The 14,523-nt window shown below is 40.5% G+C and overlaps 1 protein-coding gene across 1 annotated transcript in view; it reads left to right on the plus strand.

Moving 5' to 3' along the window:
• The window catches only part of ITGA1 (integrin subunit alpha 1), a 171,665-nt gene that overhangs the window by 128,739 nt on the left and 28,403 nt on the right, over window positions 1-14,523 (plus strand). Inside the window, exons 17-21 of the mRNA XM_060191921.1 lie at window positions 1,271-1,528; window positions 3,932-4,059; window positions 9,900-10,066; window positions 11,007-11,143; window positions 12,789-12,899. Of these exons, the coding sequence (XP_060047904.1) occupies window positions 1,271-1,528; window positions 3,932-4,059; window positions 9,900-10,066; window positions 11,007-11,143; window positions 12,789-12,899 (801 nt within the window). The remainder of the gene's footprint in view (window positions 1-1,270; window positions 1,529-3,931; window positions 4,060-9,899; window positions 10,067-11,006; window positions 11,144-12,788; window positions 12,900-14,523) is intronic.

Below are 14,523 nucleotides of genomic sequence, written 5' to 3' on the forward strand. Positions count from 1 at the left end.
GAGGTGCAAACTTTTTCTTTGTTTCTTAGCAAAATCTCTTAAGATGAAGGCAGAGGTGAGTTTTGTAAACTGCAAAAGCAAGTCACAGGGAGCTCTAGCCAGAGGTAGGTGATATTAGCACTTGAAGCTGTGTGTGTGTGTGGAGGGGTTAAGGTAGAGGTAAGGGGGTGTTCCCTTACTGAACACTGCTCAACTTAGACTTACGATAGTACAAGGAATTGAATCTGGGACTTTGGCGTCTCAGACATGAGAGTTATTTGCGTAACTATTGTGTTATTTCTGGGTTCACCTATTTAAAGTCTTAGTCTTTCTCTCTGGACCCAGGAGGTGGTGCAGTGGGTAAAGCCCTGAACTTTGAAGCATGAGGCCCCAAGTTCAACCCTGGCAACCCAAGTGCTAGAGTGGTATTCTGCTAACCTCTCCTCCCTTCCCTCTCCTGCTAACAAATAAATAAATCTTATTCTCCCAAATTAATTACTTTAAATCATACATCTTGCCAAAAATCATTTCTTTTACTCCTCCCTGCCAATGTTTTTGGTTCTTTTTCTTCCCCCTTGTCCCCCTTCTTTTCTTCTTTTTCTACAAGAAAGTGCATTCCTGTCCATCTTTGCTATGATACCATGCACAAGGACGCAGCTTCCAGCCTCTGCTCTCCACCTGTAGGGGAAGTGTCACAAGCCACGAAGCTGGTCTGCAGATGTCTCTCTTTCTCCCTCTCTGTCACCCCCTCTCCTCTGATTGTCTCTGTCGTATATAATAAAGTGTGGGGGGGGGGGAGAAAAGAAAAAAAAAAAAAAAGGACAAAACAGCTTCCTGGAGAAGTGTTTCATAGTGCTGGCACCGAGACCCAACGATAACCCTGATGAGAAAAATAATCTATAATCTAGACATCTTTACAAGTTTGCTTCTTATCTGGAGTAATTTTTCCTTGCCAATAATGAGAGACTGTATAGGCTTAAAAGAAGGGAGCATTATGCAAAATGAATATATAAAGTTTCAGCTTTAGAAAGCTACTGTATATGTATTTGATTTTGCATCTAAAAGGAAATCCATTAAAATACTTAATATGTCTCCTCAAATTTCTACAACCTGTTCTTTAAAATTGCTAACTTTGCTCTCAGATAAGCACACTTTGAAAGAAATTTTACAAACTTTTCCATTGACGTACAAATGGGTTTTAATAGCACTGATTTAGTATGTACTTAAAAATCCTACTCTGCTGAAGCAGTGATAGAAATCCCTAAGTATCCTGTTTATCTTCCCCTCCCAGACACAGTTTGAATATCAGATGAGCCTGGAACCCATCAAGCAGACTTGCTGTTCATCACTGAAGCACAACACATGCGCGAAGGAAAACCAAAATGAGCCATGCGGGGCTCGTTTTGGAACCGCGATCGCTGCAGTGAAAGACCTTAATCTCGATGGACATAACGACATTGTGATAGGAGCGCCGCTGGAAAATGATCATGGCGGAGCTGTGTACATTTACCATGGACATGGCAAGACTATAAAGAAAGAGTATGCACAAGTAAGCTACAGGTTTTCACCTTCCCAGCAATCTCCTCTCCTGCATTTTTCCATTAATTTCTTTCTTCTGACAGTTGGGAAACTAGATTTAATTTTCTTCTGTATTTTGTGGTAATAGAAGAATGACTTTGTATTTTTCTGTCTTTTCATAATCTACTATGTGCCCTATCTCCATGATCTTACCTTTCAAATAGGTAAAAACACAGCAAAGCCAAAACAAGTAAATAAACAGCCCACTTTTAACAAGGGTCTTTAGTTCCTGCAATTTGATCCCAAACAGAAGGTTTAGATATTCCTTTTTTTTTTTTGACACCTGCAGATCTGCTTCACCGCCTGTGAAGTGACTCCCCTGTAGGTGGGGAGCTGGGGGGCTCGAACCAGGATCCTTACACCGGTCCTTGTACTTTATGCCATGTGCACTTAACCACTGCGCTACTGCCCGACTCCTTTTTTTTAAAATATTTATTTATTCCCTTTTTGTTGCCCTTGTAGTTATTATTGTTGTTGATGTCATCATTGTTGGATAAGACAGAGAGAAATGGAGAGAGGAGGGGAAGACATAGATGGGGAGAGAAAGATGTACCTGCAGACTTGCTTCACCACCTGTGAAGCAACGCCCCTGCAGGTGGGGAGCCAGGGCTCGAACCAGGATCCTTACGCTGGTCCTTGAGCTTCGTGCCATGTGCACTTAACCCGCTGCGCTACCACCTGACTCCCAGATATAGATATTCTGAATGACAGAACAATAATATGACTTAGTCAATAGTTGAAATGAGACTATTGTTTTCATAGTCATTAGACCTGTCGTTATAATCAAACTGTATTAGGTTCATGTATTAAAGTATCTTCATCAGATTGATTTCAGATTCCAAAGGCTTATACTTTTCTCACAAATAATCCCTCTAGGAAAAAAAAAAAACTCAATAACTAAGCTTAACTGCAAGGGATTTCTATTGTTCCTGTTTTAAGTTTACTATTAACAGTTTAGAGTTTGCACCTCTAGTCCATAAATGTAGTTTTTTCCTACATGAAAAGAATGTTAACTTGCAAAGTTGCTTAATGCACTATAGATATAGGAGATTTTAAAAGAAGTTCTTCTAGTGTAATTGTTTTGAAGTAACAAAAGTGATTTAGAAATTGAACAACTACTTACAAACAAAATAGAATCCGCTGCTTTTTAACTTACATAACACAGAGAATCACAATGATTTCTTTTTATACTTGAGGGTTTTCTTTTGTGCTGTAGTTAAATGAATTTGGCAGAATTTGTCCCTCTAGAAGTTAGAGTGAGCTTCTTATAAGGTCATAATGACATCAAAACAATAAAATAAAGGACATATTCCAGTCACCAGCACCTCATGTCCAGTTAATGAAGAATTTGTTTCTGTTAAAAACTCCCATGGTGTAATTCATGTTACTGGAAGCAGGGAGTGTCTATCTACAACGTTAACCAACAATACTTAGGCAGGATGGAATCGAGAAATGCAGGAAGGAATTCCTTCATTGAAGTTTATCATTATGGTTCATCTTGAAAATATTGTGAAATGATATTTGCACAAGAAGATATTTAAGTCATTTACAGATGGAGTAGATGGCCATTAAGCAATGTATCTTGTAAAGTTGTTATACATCAAGATGTTAACGTCAAAGGATAACCGATAGAATATTAGAGTTGATTTTGCTTCTGTGTGGGCAAAATGCCATCCTAAGAATGTTACCCACTCATTCTCCTGGTAACTAGATGTCCTGTTGTATATGGAACAATTCAGAACCAAACTGAATCGCCCAAAACCAGTGAGCTAGGTGCGTCCTAGAGAATGAGATGACCTGAAGTTTAGACAGAAACTCTCATTCAAGTTTCCCTGTCCTTAGAATCTATTAAGACAGTCTGAGACTGAAGCAAGGCTAAGATGAGAAAAGCACAGGTAACAGACACATCAGGAAGGGTCAAATGCACAAATCGGTTTCTGGGACTCCCACATTCATTTGTACCCTCCTGCATCGTGACTTATTGGGGTGGAACTGGATCTTTCGTGTGCTTGACTTTCAACACAGTTTTTTTCGCAGACAAAAAAAAAAAAGATCACAAACTCACATAAAGCCTCTAGGGTCAGTGAACTCCAAAATAGCCAAATGGAACCATTAGCCAGTTTTCTGTTTCTCCCTTTGCTTGTATGATGTGTTTTCAAGGTCCTCAGTACCTTGAATATCTCAGTGGGGAAAGCTAAGTCATTTATCTTGTCCCCATATAAGGGACCGCTTGACAAGATTTTCAAAAGAACTTCTTTCTTGTTCTTACTTTTTTTTTTTTAAACCAATCCAAATTCTCAGATTTACTTAAAATGATGTTGAAGAGATTCTTCAGACATAAGACCTCGCTTTTGTAATTTTTTTTTTTTTACAGCGTATTCTGGGTGGAGATGGCAAGACATTGAAATTTTTTGGCCAGTCCATTCACGGAGAAATGGATTTAAACGGGGACGGTCTGATTGATGTGACAATTGGCGGTCTTGGTGGTGCTGCCCTCTTCTGGTAAATATTTTAATTGCTTTCAATCTTCTAGCGTTTGCCCTTCTTCCGTAGCCAGTCAACAGCGTCAGGTTGAAAGCTGTCAGGAGCTGCTTGTTGCTGGCTTTGAAAGTGACTGGGATCCATGTGGATTCAGTGGGCTAGGAAGGTCAGTTTCCCCAATGAATGGGTACTCACGGGATGCACCACGAGAAGGTCGATCCAATGCATCCCATTGCTTTCAATGATTCTAATACATTGAGGAAAACTTCCTGAGGTAGACAGTGTGATTAATCCATGTCCTACAGAATATTTATTTTATTTTATATTGCATTACTCAGGTGAAACGTATTCAGATTAAAATAATGCTAAAGGAGAAGATAAATCTTAAAAATTAAATAACTATTGTACTTACTGTTGAATGGAAAACATTAATTCCCCAATTTAAAAAAATCAGAAAAAATTAAATAACAGTATGGAAACAGAATCAACTCTTAGTCTGTGTATGTCTCTAAGATAAATAAATGTTCCCTTTGAGGGAAGATACAGTGAATTAGAACAACACAGATTAACAAGAAAGCATTCATATCTGAGTTGTTTGTAAGCTTTATAAGCTTTTCAAAAGTATTAACTCTTATTTACCTAATGTCTAACATTAAACAATGTGTGGTCATTGATTGTGTCCTATTGTTAATTTATAATAATATATCTGCTCAGAATTTAAAATACAGCCCCAAGTTAACATTAGTTAGCCGTAAAATGTTATTTAATAGATATATTCATGAATAGTACTGGTTTATAAATGAATAATTATAACTGTGATAATTATAAATCTATCATAATACGTAAGCAAGTAATCATCATTTTATTAGTTGAAATACACAGTGTCAAAGGAGTGATACTTTGGGTTTTTTTTTATCATTCTGTTGAGCGAGTTAATTGTTGATACATAGGGACGTAACCCTTTGATAGATGTCTGCAGACCCCTAGCTTGGGTCTTTTTCCTGTCATTCACCAGGGGCTTGAACCCCTGTCTGCCCCCTCCCTCCTCCTCTTCCTTCTCCAGAGATTTTTGCTTTGGTGGGTGGAGAACACTACACTCAAATGAGATGTTAATTTTTTTCTAAGTGTGATGAAAAATGTCAAAAATGACCTTCATGAGAACTTTGTGTGGCCATTTTTGAAAGGGCTTACAAGCTTCCTGAAGACACCTAAAGGAAAGATTTAACAAATAAAAGAGCACTTTTATACCGTGTGCCTTGATGGAAGGAGACGTTTATTCTTCCAAATCCATGATCCGTTGAAAGTAATTTAGGTCGAAACAGACCTCAGTGACCTTTTGCCCAAAACTCTTTCTAGGAAATAGTAAAGAAAACCGTGAGAATGTGAAAAGTAGACACCTAAAAATAGAGAATGCTGTCATCATTTAAAATAATGCTTAAGAACTAGTGGTCAAATAAAAACATTCTGCGAAACTGTACACAGATGGTGATAATCGCATGTTCAAAAGACTAATGGTGTAATAGAAAAAGAAAGCAAGGGGAGTCGGGCTGTAGCGCAGCGGGTTAAGCGCAGGCGGCACAAAGCACAAGGACCGGCATAAGGATCCCGGTTCGAACCCCGGCTCCCCACCTGCAGGGGAGTCGCTTCACAGGCGGTGAAGCAGGTCTGCAGGTGTCTGTCTTTCTCTCCTCCTCTCTGTCTTCCCCTCCTCTCTCCATTTCTGTCTGTCCTATCCAACAACGACAACAACAATAATAACTACAACAATAAAACAACAAGGGCAACAAAAGGGAATAAATAAAATAAAATTTTTTAAAAAGTTTAAAAAAATAAAATAAAAAGAAAAAAAGAAAAAAAAAAAGAAAAAGAAAGCAAAGCCTACAACTAAGAAAGGAGAATCCTAGGCAGCAAGAGACTGGAACTTTGGGGCTGGGGTGGGGGGTGGCCGTCATCAAAGCTTCTAAACCACGAGTCACCAGAATATATTTTTGTTTGAAGTATTAATTCTGAATTAGTTCATTCTGGTCGACTTAACTCTCAAATATATATGTACCCTATTTACATATACATTCTGCAGATTTTACTTATTTCAAGGTGTTCTTATTTATTTATTTTGGTTAGAGACAGAGTGAAAGAGACCACAGCGTTGAAGCTTCAATCAATGCGGTGTGTGTGGGGGAGGTGGAAGTGGGGGTGCCATGCTCAAACCTGGCATGGCAAAGCAGTCTCATTCCTGGGGAACCCAGCTACCAGTCAGGAAAGTAGACATGCTAATTCCTTCCTGGGTGAAAGAGTAAATGGGTAAACTTGTAAAAATTCTTCAGGTGGGAGCTGGGCGGTGGTGCAGCGGGTTAAGCTCAGGTGGCACAAAGCGCAAAGATTGGCATAAAGATCCCGGTTCGAGCCCCCAGCTCCCCAGCTACAGGGGAGTCGCTTCACAGGTGGTGAAGCAGGTCTGCAGGTGTCTGTCTTTTTCTCCCCCTCTCTGTCTTCCCCTCCTCTCTCCATTTCTCTCTGTCCTATCCAACAACAACAATAATAACAACAACAATGATGAACAGCAAGGGCAACAAAAAGAGGGGAAATTACATAATAAATAAAAAATTATAAAAATAAAAAGCTCTTTAGGAGGTACTCATTAAGTAAGTGTTTAAAAAAAAAAAAAAAAGCAGTGTGGTCCGGGAGGGAGGTGGCGCAGTGGATAAAGCACTGGACTCTCAAGCATGAGGTCCTGAGTTCAATCCCAGCAGCACACGTACCAGAGTGATGGCTGGTTCTTTCTCTCTCCTCTTCCTCCTCATTTTCCTCCTCTCACTCCTCCTCCTCCTATCTTCTTCATGAATAAATAAATTAAATCTCTAAAAAAAAAATAATAGGAGCTGAGTGGTGGTGCATCTGGGAGAGGGTGCTTGTCATAGTGCACAAGGACCCAGGTTCAACACCTAGTCCCCACTTCTTTTTTTTTAATTCAGAGCACTGTTCAGCTCTGGCTTCTAGCGGTGCGGGGGCTTGAAGGGAAGCTTCTTGAGTAGTGAAGCACTGCTCCAGGTGTCTCTTCTCTCTCCCTCTCTGTCTCATTCTTCCCTCTCAGCTGCTCTCTGTTTCTATCAAAAATAAAACATGAAGTTTCTTTTTAAAAACATAAAACACTCATAAGTTTTGACAAAAACTGTACCTCCCGGATTTTTTAGAGGTTCGGTGCCGGCTCACCCAGTAGAATTCACATGGTACCAAGAGTGAGAACTCAAGTTCATACCCCTGGTTCCTTCCTAGATGGGAGGGAACATCACAGGTGACGGCGCGGTGCTGCAGGGCGTCTCTCTCCTCTCTGTCTCTCTCCCTGTTACTCTCTATCGCCCTCCATCAAAAAAAGAAAAAATGGCTACCAGAAGGGTGGGATTTTGCAGTTACCAAGCTGCAGCAAGAAGCCTTGTGACAAGTAATGATAAACTGCTATAAGATAAGATGTATGATTTACTTATTTATAAAAAGGAAACACTGACAAAACCATAGGATAAGAGGGGGACAACTCCACACAATTCCCACCACCAGAACTCCATATCCCATCCCCTCCCCTGATAGCTTTCCTATTCTTTTTGTTTGTTTGTTTAAGATTTTATTTATTTATAAATGAGAAAGATAGGAGGAGAGAGAAAGAACCAGACATCACTCTGGCACATGTGCTGCCGGGGATCGAACCCAGGACTTCATGCTTGAGAGTCCAAAGCCATATCAGTGAGCCACCTCCCGGACCACTAGCTTTCCTATTCTTTAACCCTCTGGGAGTATGGACAAAGGTCATTGCGGGTTGCAGAAGGTGGAAGGTCTGGCTTCTGTAATTGCTTCCTCGCTGAACATGGGTGTTGACCGGTGGATCTATACTCCCAGCCTGCCTCTCTCTTTCCCTGGTGGGGCAGGGGTAGTGCTCTGCTCAGACTCGAGCCCAGCACCCAAGGCACTGGGCCTCGACTCAGTCTCTGCCTCTCTCTCATTCTGCCTCCTTGTCTTTATCTTTCTCTATCTGAAAAAAGACCTAGATTTTTTTTCCTCTAAAATGCAAACATGGGTTCAGGTGGTGGCACACCTGGTTAAACACACACATTACAGTGCCCCTGCTCCTCACCTGCAGGGGGAAAGTTTATGAGTGGTGAACCAGGGCCGCAGGCGTCTCTCTCTGTCTCTCTCCCTCTCTACTTCCCCCTTCCTTCTCAATTTCTGATTGTCTGTCCATTAAATAAATAAGGATAATTTAAAAAATTAAAAAAATAAAATGCAATTATAAGCACAGGAATGAAGTATTCACAGGATACCAATCTCTGAAGCTAAATCTGATTCCAAGATAGAAACCAGCAAAAGTCTGTGACTTGACGACTTTGTTGAGTCTCCCTGGACCCTCACTACCTGATTGCCAGTTATTCGACTCTCACTTCAGAATGGCAGCGGTCACTGGGTTTCCAGGCTAGAAAGAGTGTTTGAAATCGCAATTTTACTCTCTTAATAGCTTTTGACGTTGGGCAGACTCTTTCATTTCTTGGAACATTAGTTCACTCACATACAAAATAAACATATCCTCTCACTAAAGTTATTCAAGAAGGAGTCAGGCGGTGGCGCACCTGGCTAAGCGCACATATTATAGTGCACAAGGACCTGGATGCAAGCCCTTGGTCTCCACCTATAGGGGGAAGACGTCACAAATGGTAAAGCAGGCCTGCAGGTGTCTCTCTGTCTCTCCTTCTCGCTTTCCCCTCCCCTCTCAGTTTCTCTCTGTCTCTATCCAGTAGAAAGTGATTTTGTAAGAAGTTATTTAATAAAGTTAAAAAATAAATGACTCATAAATAATGTGCCTCATATACTTTTTCACTCGTCAGACAAGTAGTATTGTGCAGAGATGTTGTCCAGGGGTTGCTGAACTTCTTACAGATTTGGAACAAATTCAGAGATTCTCCAAATAGGGTTTTGCATCTAAGCATGTACCTGGCTACTCAGCACCATATCTTCTATCTTGGGGAAAACAACCTTACAGCTAGGACTCCTGGGGCTAAAAAATAATCTTCTCGGCTGGGAGTACGGATTGGCCTGTCAATGCTCAAGTCCAGCAGAGAAGCAATTACAGAAGCCAGACCTTCCACCTTCTGCACCCCATAATGATCCTGGGTCCATACTCTCAGAGGGATAAAGAATAGGGAAGTTATCAAGGGAGGGGATGGGATATAGAGTTATGGCAGTGGGGATTGTGTGGAATTGTAGCCCTCTTATCCTATCATCTTGTCAGTCATTAGATCATTATTAATAAATAATAATAATAATAATCTTAGGAGCCAGGTGGTAGCGCACCTAAAAAGCACATGTGTTACAGTGCACAAGGACCCAGGTTCAAGCCCCTGGTCCCCACCTGCAGGGGAAAAGCTTCACTAGTGGTGAAGCAGGGCTGCAGATGTCTCTCTGTCTCTCTCCCCTCTCTCTCCCACTCTCCTCTCAATTAGTCTCTTTTCAATAATAAATGAATAAATAAAAATATAAAATAAATAATTTTCTCTCCACCCTTCTGAGTGCTTGCCTACATCCCAGGAATGAAAGAGACTAGCCAGACAGAAGGGAGCAGATAACTGGGAAGTTCTTGATCTCCCATAGGGTGTTGGAAACTGGAGAAACAACATATAAAGAAACCAAGTCTTTCAATAACATGGATTTGGTCATCTGCTGCAAGAGTTCCCTTAACAGAGTTTAGCCAATTAAATGAATTTCTGAGAGGCCACACAAAGAAAACTCCTCTTCCATGCACTCTCTTTGCACTCTCAAAACAATGGCTTTCAGTAAATACAGAAATGTGTGAGTCATCAGCACTGTTTATGTGTTTGTAGGTCCCGAGATGTGGCTGTAGTTAAAGTGACCATGAATTTTGAACCCAACAAAGTGAATATTCAAAAGAAAAACTGTCGCATGGAGGGAAAAGAAACAGTATGCATCAGTGCCACTGTGTGTTTTGATGTGAAATTAAAGTCCAAAGAAGACAGTCTATACAAAGCCGGTACGTGTGACAGAGGAAGCCAGTACCTTGGCACAGGAAGTAGAACCATCAGTTTGCCCCCAGGTTGATGGAATCCAGTCAGTGCGTTTTCCTAATGGGGAGATTCTGCACTTACCTTTTGCCTCTTGAAGCTGTTCAACTTGGAACAGTTTTTACTGCAGGAGAGGGCTATGGAACCCACATGATTCTGGAGCGGAAATGGCATGCCTAGATGTAATGGCTGCAACGTTCCATAGTTCCCTTTTAAAAAAACAAATGAGTCTCTCTCTCTCTCTCTCTGAAGGGGCCTGAATCGGGGTCATTTTCGTTACTATACGTCATTGTTCTGTAGTGTGTGGGTCTGTGGAGTAGCAAAAACTCCCTAGTGTTAATTTAATGAGCAGAATCATATAAAAATTGTCCCCAATGAACATTTTTATTAACGATTTAATATTGATTTACAAAATTACAAGATAACAAGGGTCTAATTCTTCACCGTTCCCACCACCAGAATCCACTGGAAATGATAGAAGTTCTCCCAAGGTCACAGATAGGACTTAACTATTATTTCGGCAACTATCTGCCTATATTTATCTATATGTGCCTTTTTTTTTTTTTCATGGTGCCTTCCTCTCTTCCATTCAAAGTCACACCTACACCTATTACTTCTTCCGAATGTCCCTCCCTTTTTCCTCTTCTCTCTCCAGGTCCTGATGGAGGTGGAGTTCAGAGCCCTCTGATCATCTCCTCCCTGTCACGTCTCCCCTGCTGGGAATATGGACCAAAATTCTTTTCTGGGGGGTGCAGAAGGTGGGAGCTCTGGCTTCTGCAATTGCTTCTCTATTGCACATAGGTGTTGGCAAGTGTATCCATACCCCCAGCCTGTTTCTATCTTTTTCTAGAGCAGTGGGACTCTGGTCCCAAACAAACATTTCTAACAATTGTTTTCATTATTTTTTAGATATGCAATACCGCCTCACACTGGATTCACAAAGACAAATTTCAAGAAGCTTTTTCTCAGGAACTCAGGAGAGAAAGATTCAAAGAAACATCATAGTTGAGAAATCAGAATGTGTTAAACATTCCTTCTACATGTTGGCAAGTAAATCATATATTACAGCTGTCTTATTTCTAATCAAAAATAAAGCATAGGTGTCTTATTTTAGTCCATCAGATCTTATTTTACTTCAAAGTACTTGTGCAAGCTTTACTTTGTTCTTTTTTTTTTTTTTAAACCAGGGCACTGTTCAGCTCTGGCTCATGGTGGTAAAGGGAATTGAACCTGAGACTGGAGCATTAGGCAGGAGAGTCTCTTTAAAAAAAGAAAGCATAACCACTATGCTATCTTTACTTTGTTCATTTTTTACCAGAAAACCACAAGTCTGGTTTTCTAATTCTCAAATATATTTTGCAAAACTATCTTTTATCTCCCCTGTGCGGGTCATCTGACAGTCATTCACATATGGTGAAATAATAAAATCACACTACTGATGAGAGACTTAGTCTCTTCACTCACTTCATCCTGTCATTTATTGTTTTGACTTGAGATGATCATTTAAAAGCCTCTGTGGGTCTGATCTGTCAAATGCTGGTGTTCGGTGATTCAATGCCACGAGGGAAAACTATTGAGTTATATGCTTTCTGAGGTTTCCTCTTGATCACTCAAGTATTTAACAGTTTGACTTTCAACTGAAGGGAAGAGTCTGATCTGTTCTTTCATGGTAGGCCTTATTCTGCCCAACTTTCCTCCGTTTTAATGCAAGTATGATCTTTGAGAAACAAAGTCTGAATCCATAGAGATGACTGATAAACCAGTGTGAATCATTTTAATAAATTTATGGAAGTGAGGAAGTAGGGAAAAGGAGAAAGCTAAGCACTGCTTCATCACCCGCAGAGTTCGTATGTCATGTCTTGTTGAGGATTCAACCCAAGGATTTCACACCTTCTAGGCTCCTGCTTTCCCACTGTTCAACCACGTCAGCCCAATGGAAAGCACTTTAAACAGGAAAATAATCGTAGATATTTCGGCTTGTTTTAGAAGTTGAATTTTTCATCTGAAAAACAAAGCTCATTATAGTTACCCGTCTTGAAATATTGCCATAGTGGATGGAGTTATTATTAATGACAGCATCAACTGCATTGGTCACATTCACATCATTTCCCATTATAAAGTTCTTTCAGAAGTTTGCTCTGCTGAAGTTGGAAGATTTTCCTAAAAGTATTAGCAATTTTTTTTTTCATCTTAACCCCCCTCCCCCAAGAAACACTACCAGCAACTAGCTTGGGGTAGCATAGGCTGTCATGGCAAGGTACCTGGGATTCCAGCAGGTTTCTCTCAGTAACTAGAGGTGAGTCAACTGGTACTAATCTGAAGATGGCGCACTTCAGCTGTATTACTATCAAGACACAAGGCCAGTTGCTATACAAGGAAGCAAGAATCTGGTGAGACCAAACACATTACCATGCGCAAGGACCCAGGTTCAAGCTCCCAGTTCCTACTTGAAGCAGTATTTCAGGTGTCTGTCTCTTTCCCTATCCATTCCCCTCTCAGATTTTCTCTGTCCTACCAAATAAGAAATAAGTTTTTTTTAAAAAGAGGAGGAAAAAAGAAGAGAAAAGGAATACACACAGATGTTCCAATGAGCTAAACTTGGCTTGCAGAGACAGAGGAAAGAATCTGTCAACAGCTCCGAAATTCCATCACATGCGACGCCATTGAGATATTTTATGTTTCAACCTCTAGGACAAGCATGATTTTCGGGACTCTGTGAGAATTACTTTGGACTTTAATCTTACTGATCCAGAGAACGGACCTGTTTTGGATGATGCACTGCCAAATAAAGTTCATGAATATGTAAGTCGGGTTTTTTTAGTATTCAGAGTAGCTATTTGTATATTTATAAGGAAAACCCTGACGTGCATTAAAGCACACAACAGGTAGAGTTTTAAAAATTAGACTTTCATAGACTTTCCCCCACACACAGTTCATAAATCCTTATTGTTGGAGTTTAAAGGAACTTCTAGTGACATCCGCTTTTACATTTAAATTGGTTATGTGATAGGGGCAGATTTGTAGTTTTCTTTTTTTAAAATGTTTTCTATCTATTTATTTTCCCTTTTGTTGCCCTTTTAGTTTTTTTATTGTTGTTGTAATTACTATTGTTATTGATGTCGTTAGATAAGACAGAGAGAAATGGAGAGAGGAGGGGAAGACAGGGAGAGAAAGACAGACACCTGCAGACCCGCTTCACCACCTGTGAAGTGACTCCCCTGCTGGTGGGGGCTCGAACTGGGACCCTTAGGCAAGTCCTTGCACTTTGTGCCACCTGAGCTTAACCCATGTGCTACCACCCAACTCCCTCCTCCTCCTCCTCCTCCTCCTCCTCCTCCTCCTTCTTCTTCTTCCTCTTCCTCTTCCTCTTCCTCTTCCCCTTCCCCTTCTCCTTCTCCTCCTCCTCCTCCTCCTCCTCCTCCTTCTTCTTCTTCTTTTTTTTAACCAAAGCACTGCTCGACTCTGGCTTATGGTTGTGCAGGAACTGAACCTGGGACTTTGAAACCTCAAGCATGAGAGTTTTGTTGCATAACCATTATGCTATCTTCTCTGCCTCAGATTTGTAGTTTTCAAGGAGAATGATCGAAGGAGCACAGAGTGGGTTCTAAAGATTCATTAAGAAGATGCCACTGCTATAGTTTGGAAACAGTGAGAATGGCTAGACACACTCTGTGGTTGAGGAAAGACAGAGGCAAGGAAAGGTCTGGGAAATACTGAGAAGAGGGGAGAGTGAAGGGTTTTTGTGATGAGTTAAGTAGTTAAGAGGGACTCAGTGAAGAAGAGACATCATGGGAAACTCCCAGTTAAATGTTGACCATTTTTCAACTTCGGATTAATTTTAATAGAAAATCTTATAATCAAAAGTGAAAGGTTAAAAAAAAAAAACTTTTCTCCATTCTGACTTACGGTGGTACAGGGGTACTGAACCTGGCACTCCAGAGCCTAAGGCATGAACATCTTTTGCATAACCAATATGCTAACTCCCTGCCCCCGTAGTGTGCTTTCTTTTGAGAACCAGAAGGAAGAGGCTGGGTGGTGGTTTGCCCTGTTGAACATGCACGTTACCATGTGCAAGGACTTGAGTCCAGCCCCTTTCCCCCATTTGCAGGGAGGAAGCTTCATGAGTACTGAGACAAGGCTGAGAATGTCTCTCGTTCTCTTTCCCTCTTTGTCTCCCCTCTCCTCCCTCAATTTCTCTTTTCCTGATCAAGTAAAAGAAAAAGAAAAAAGGGGGTGGTTTGAAGATATCTGAGAGAATGTATATTCAAAGTTAATAAAGTTTATTACAGTCCTCAGTAAATTAGAGGAACAAATATAAAAGGTTTTACAACTTCTGTCGTCAAGTTTGTTGTCTTTCTGAGTTGCTTTACTTGCCCTGGTAATCTGTCATATTTTTAGAAATTAAAATAATAATAGAAAATTATTT

This window comes from Erinaceus europaeus, chromosome 5 (assembly GCF_950295315.1).
Source record: "Erinaceus europaeus chromosome 5, mEriEur2.1, whole genome shotgun sequence".
NCBI classification, from domain to species: Eukaryota; Metazoa; Chordata; class Mammalia; order Eulipotyphla; family Erinaceidae; genus Erinaceus; species Erinaceus europaeus.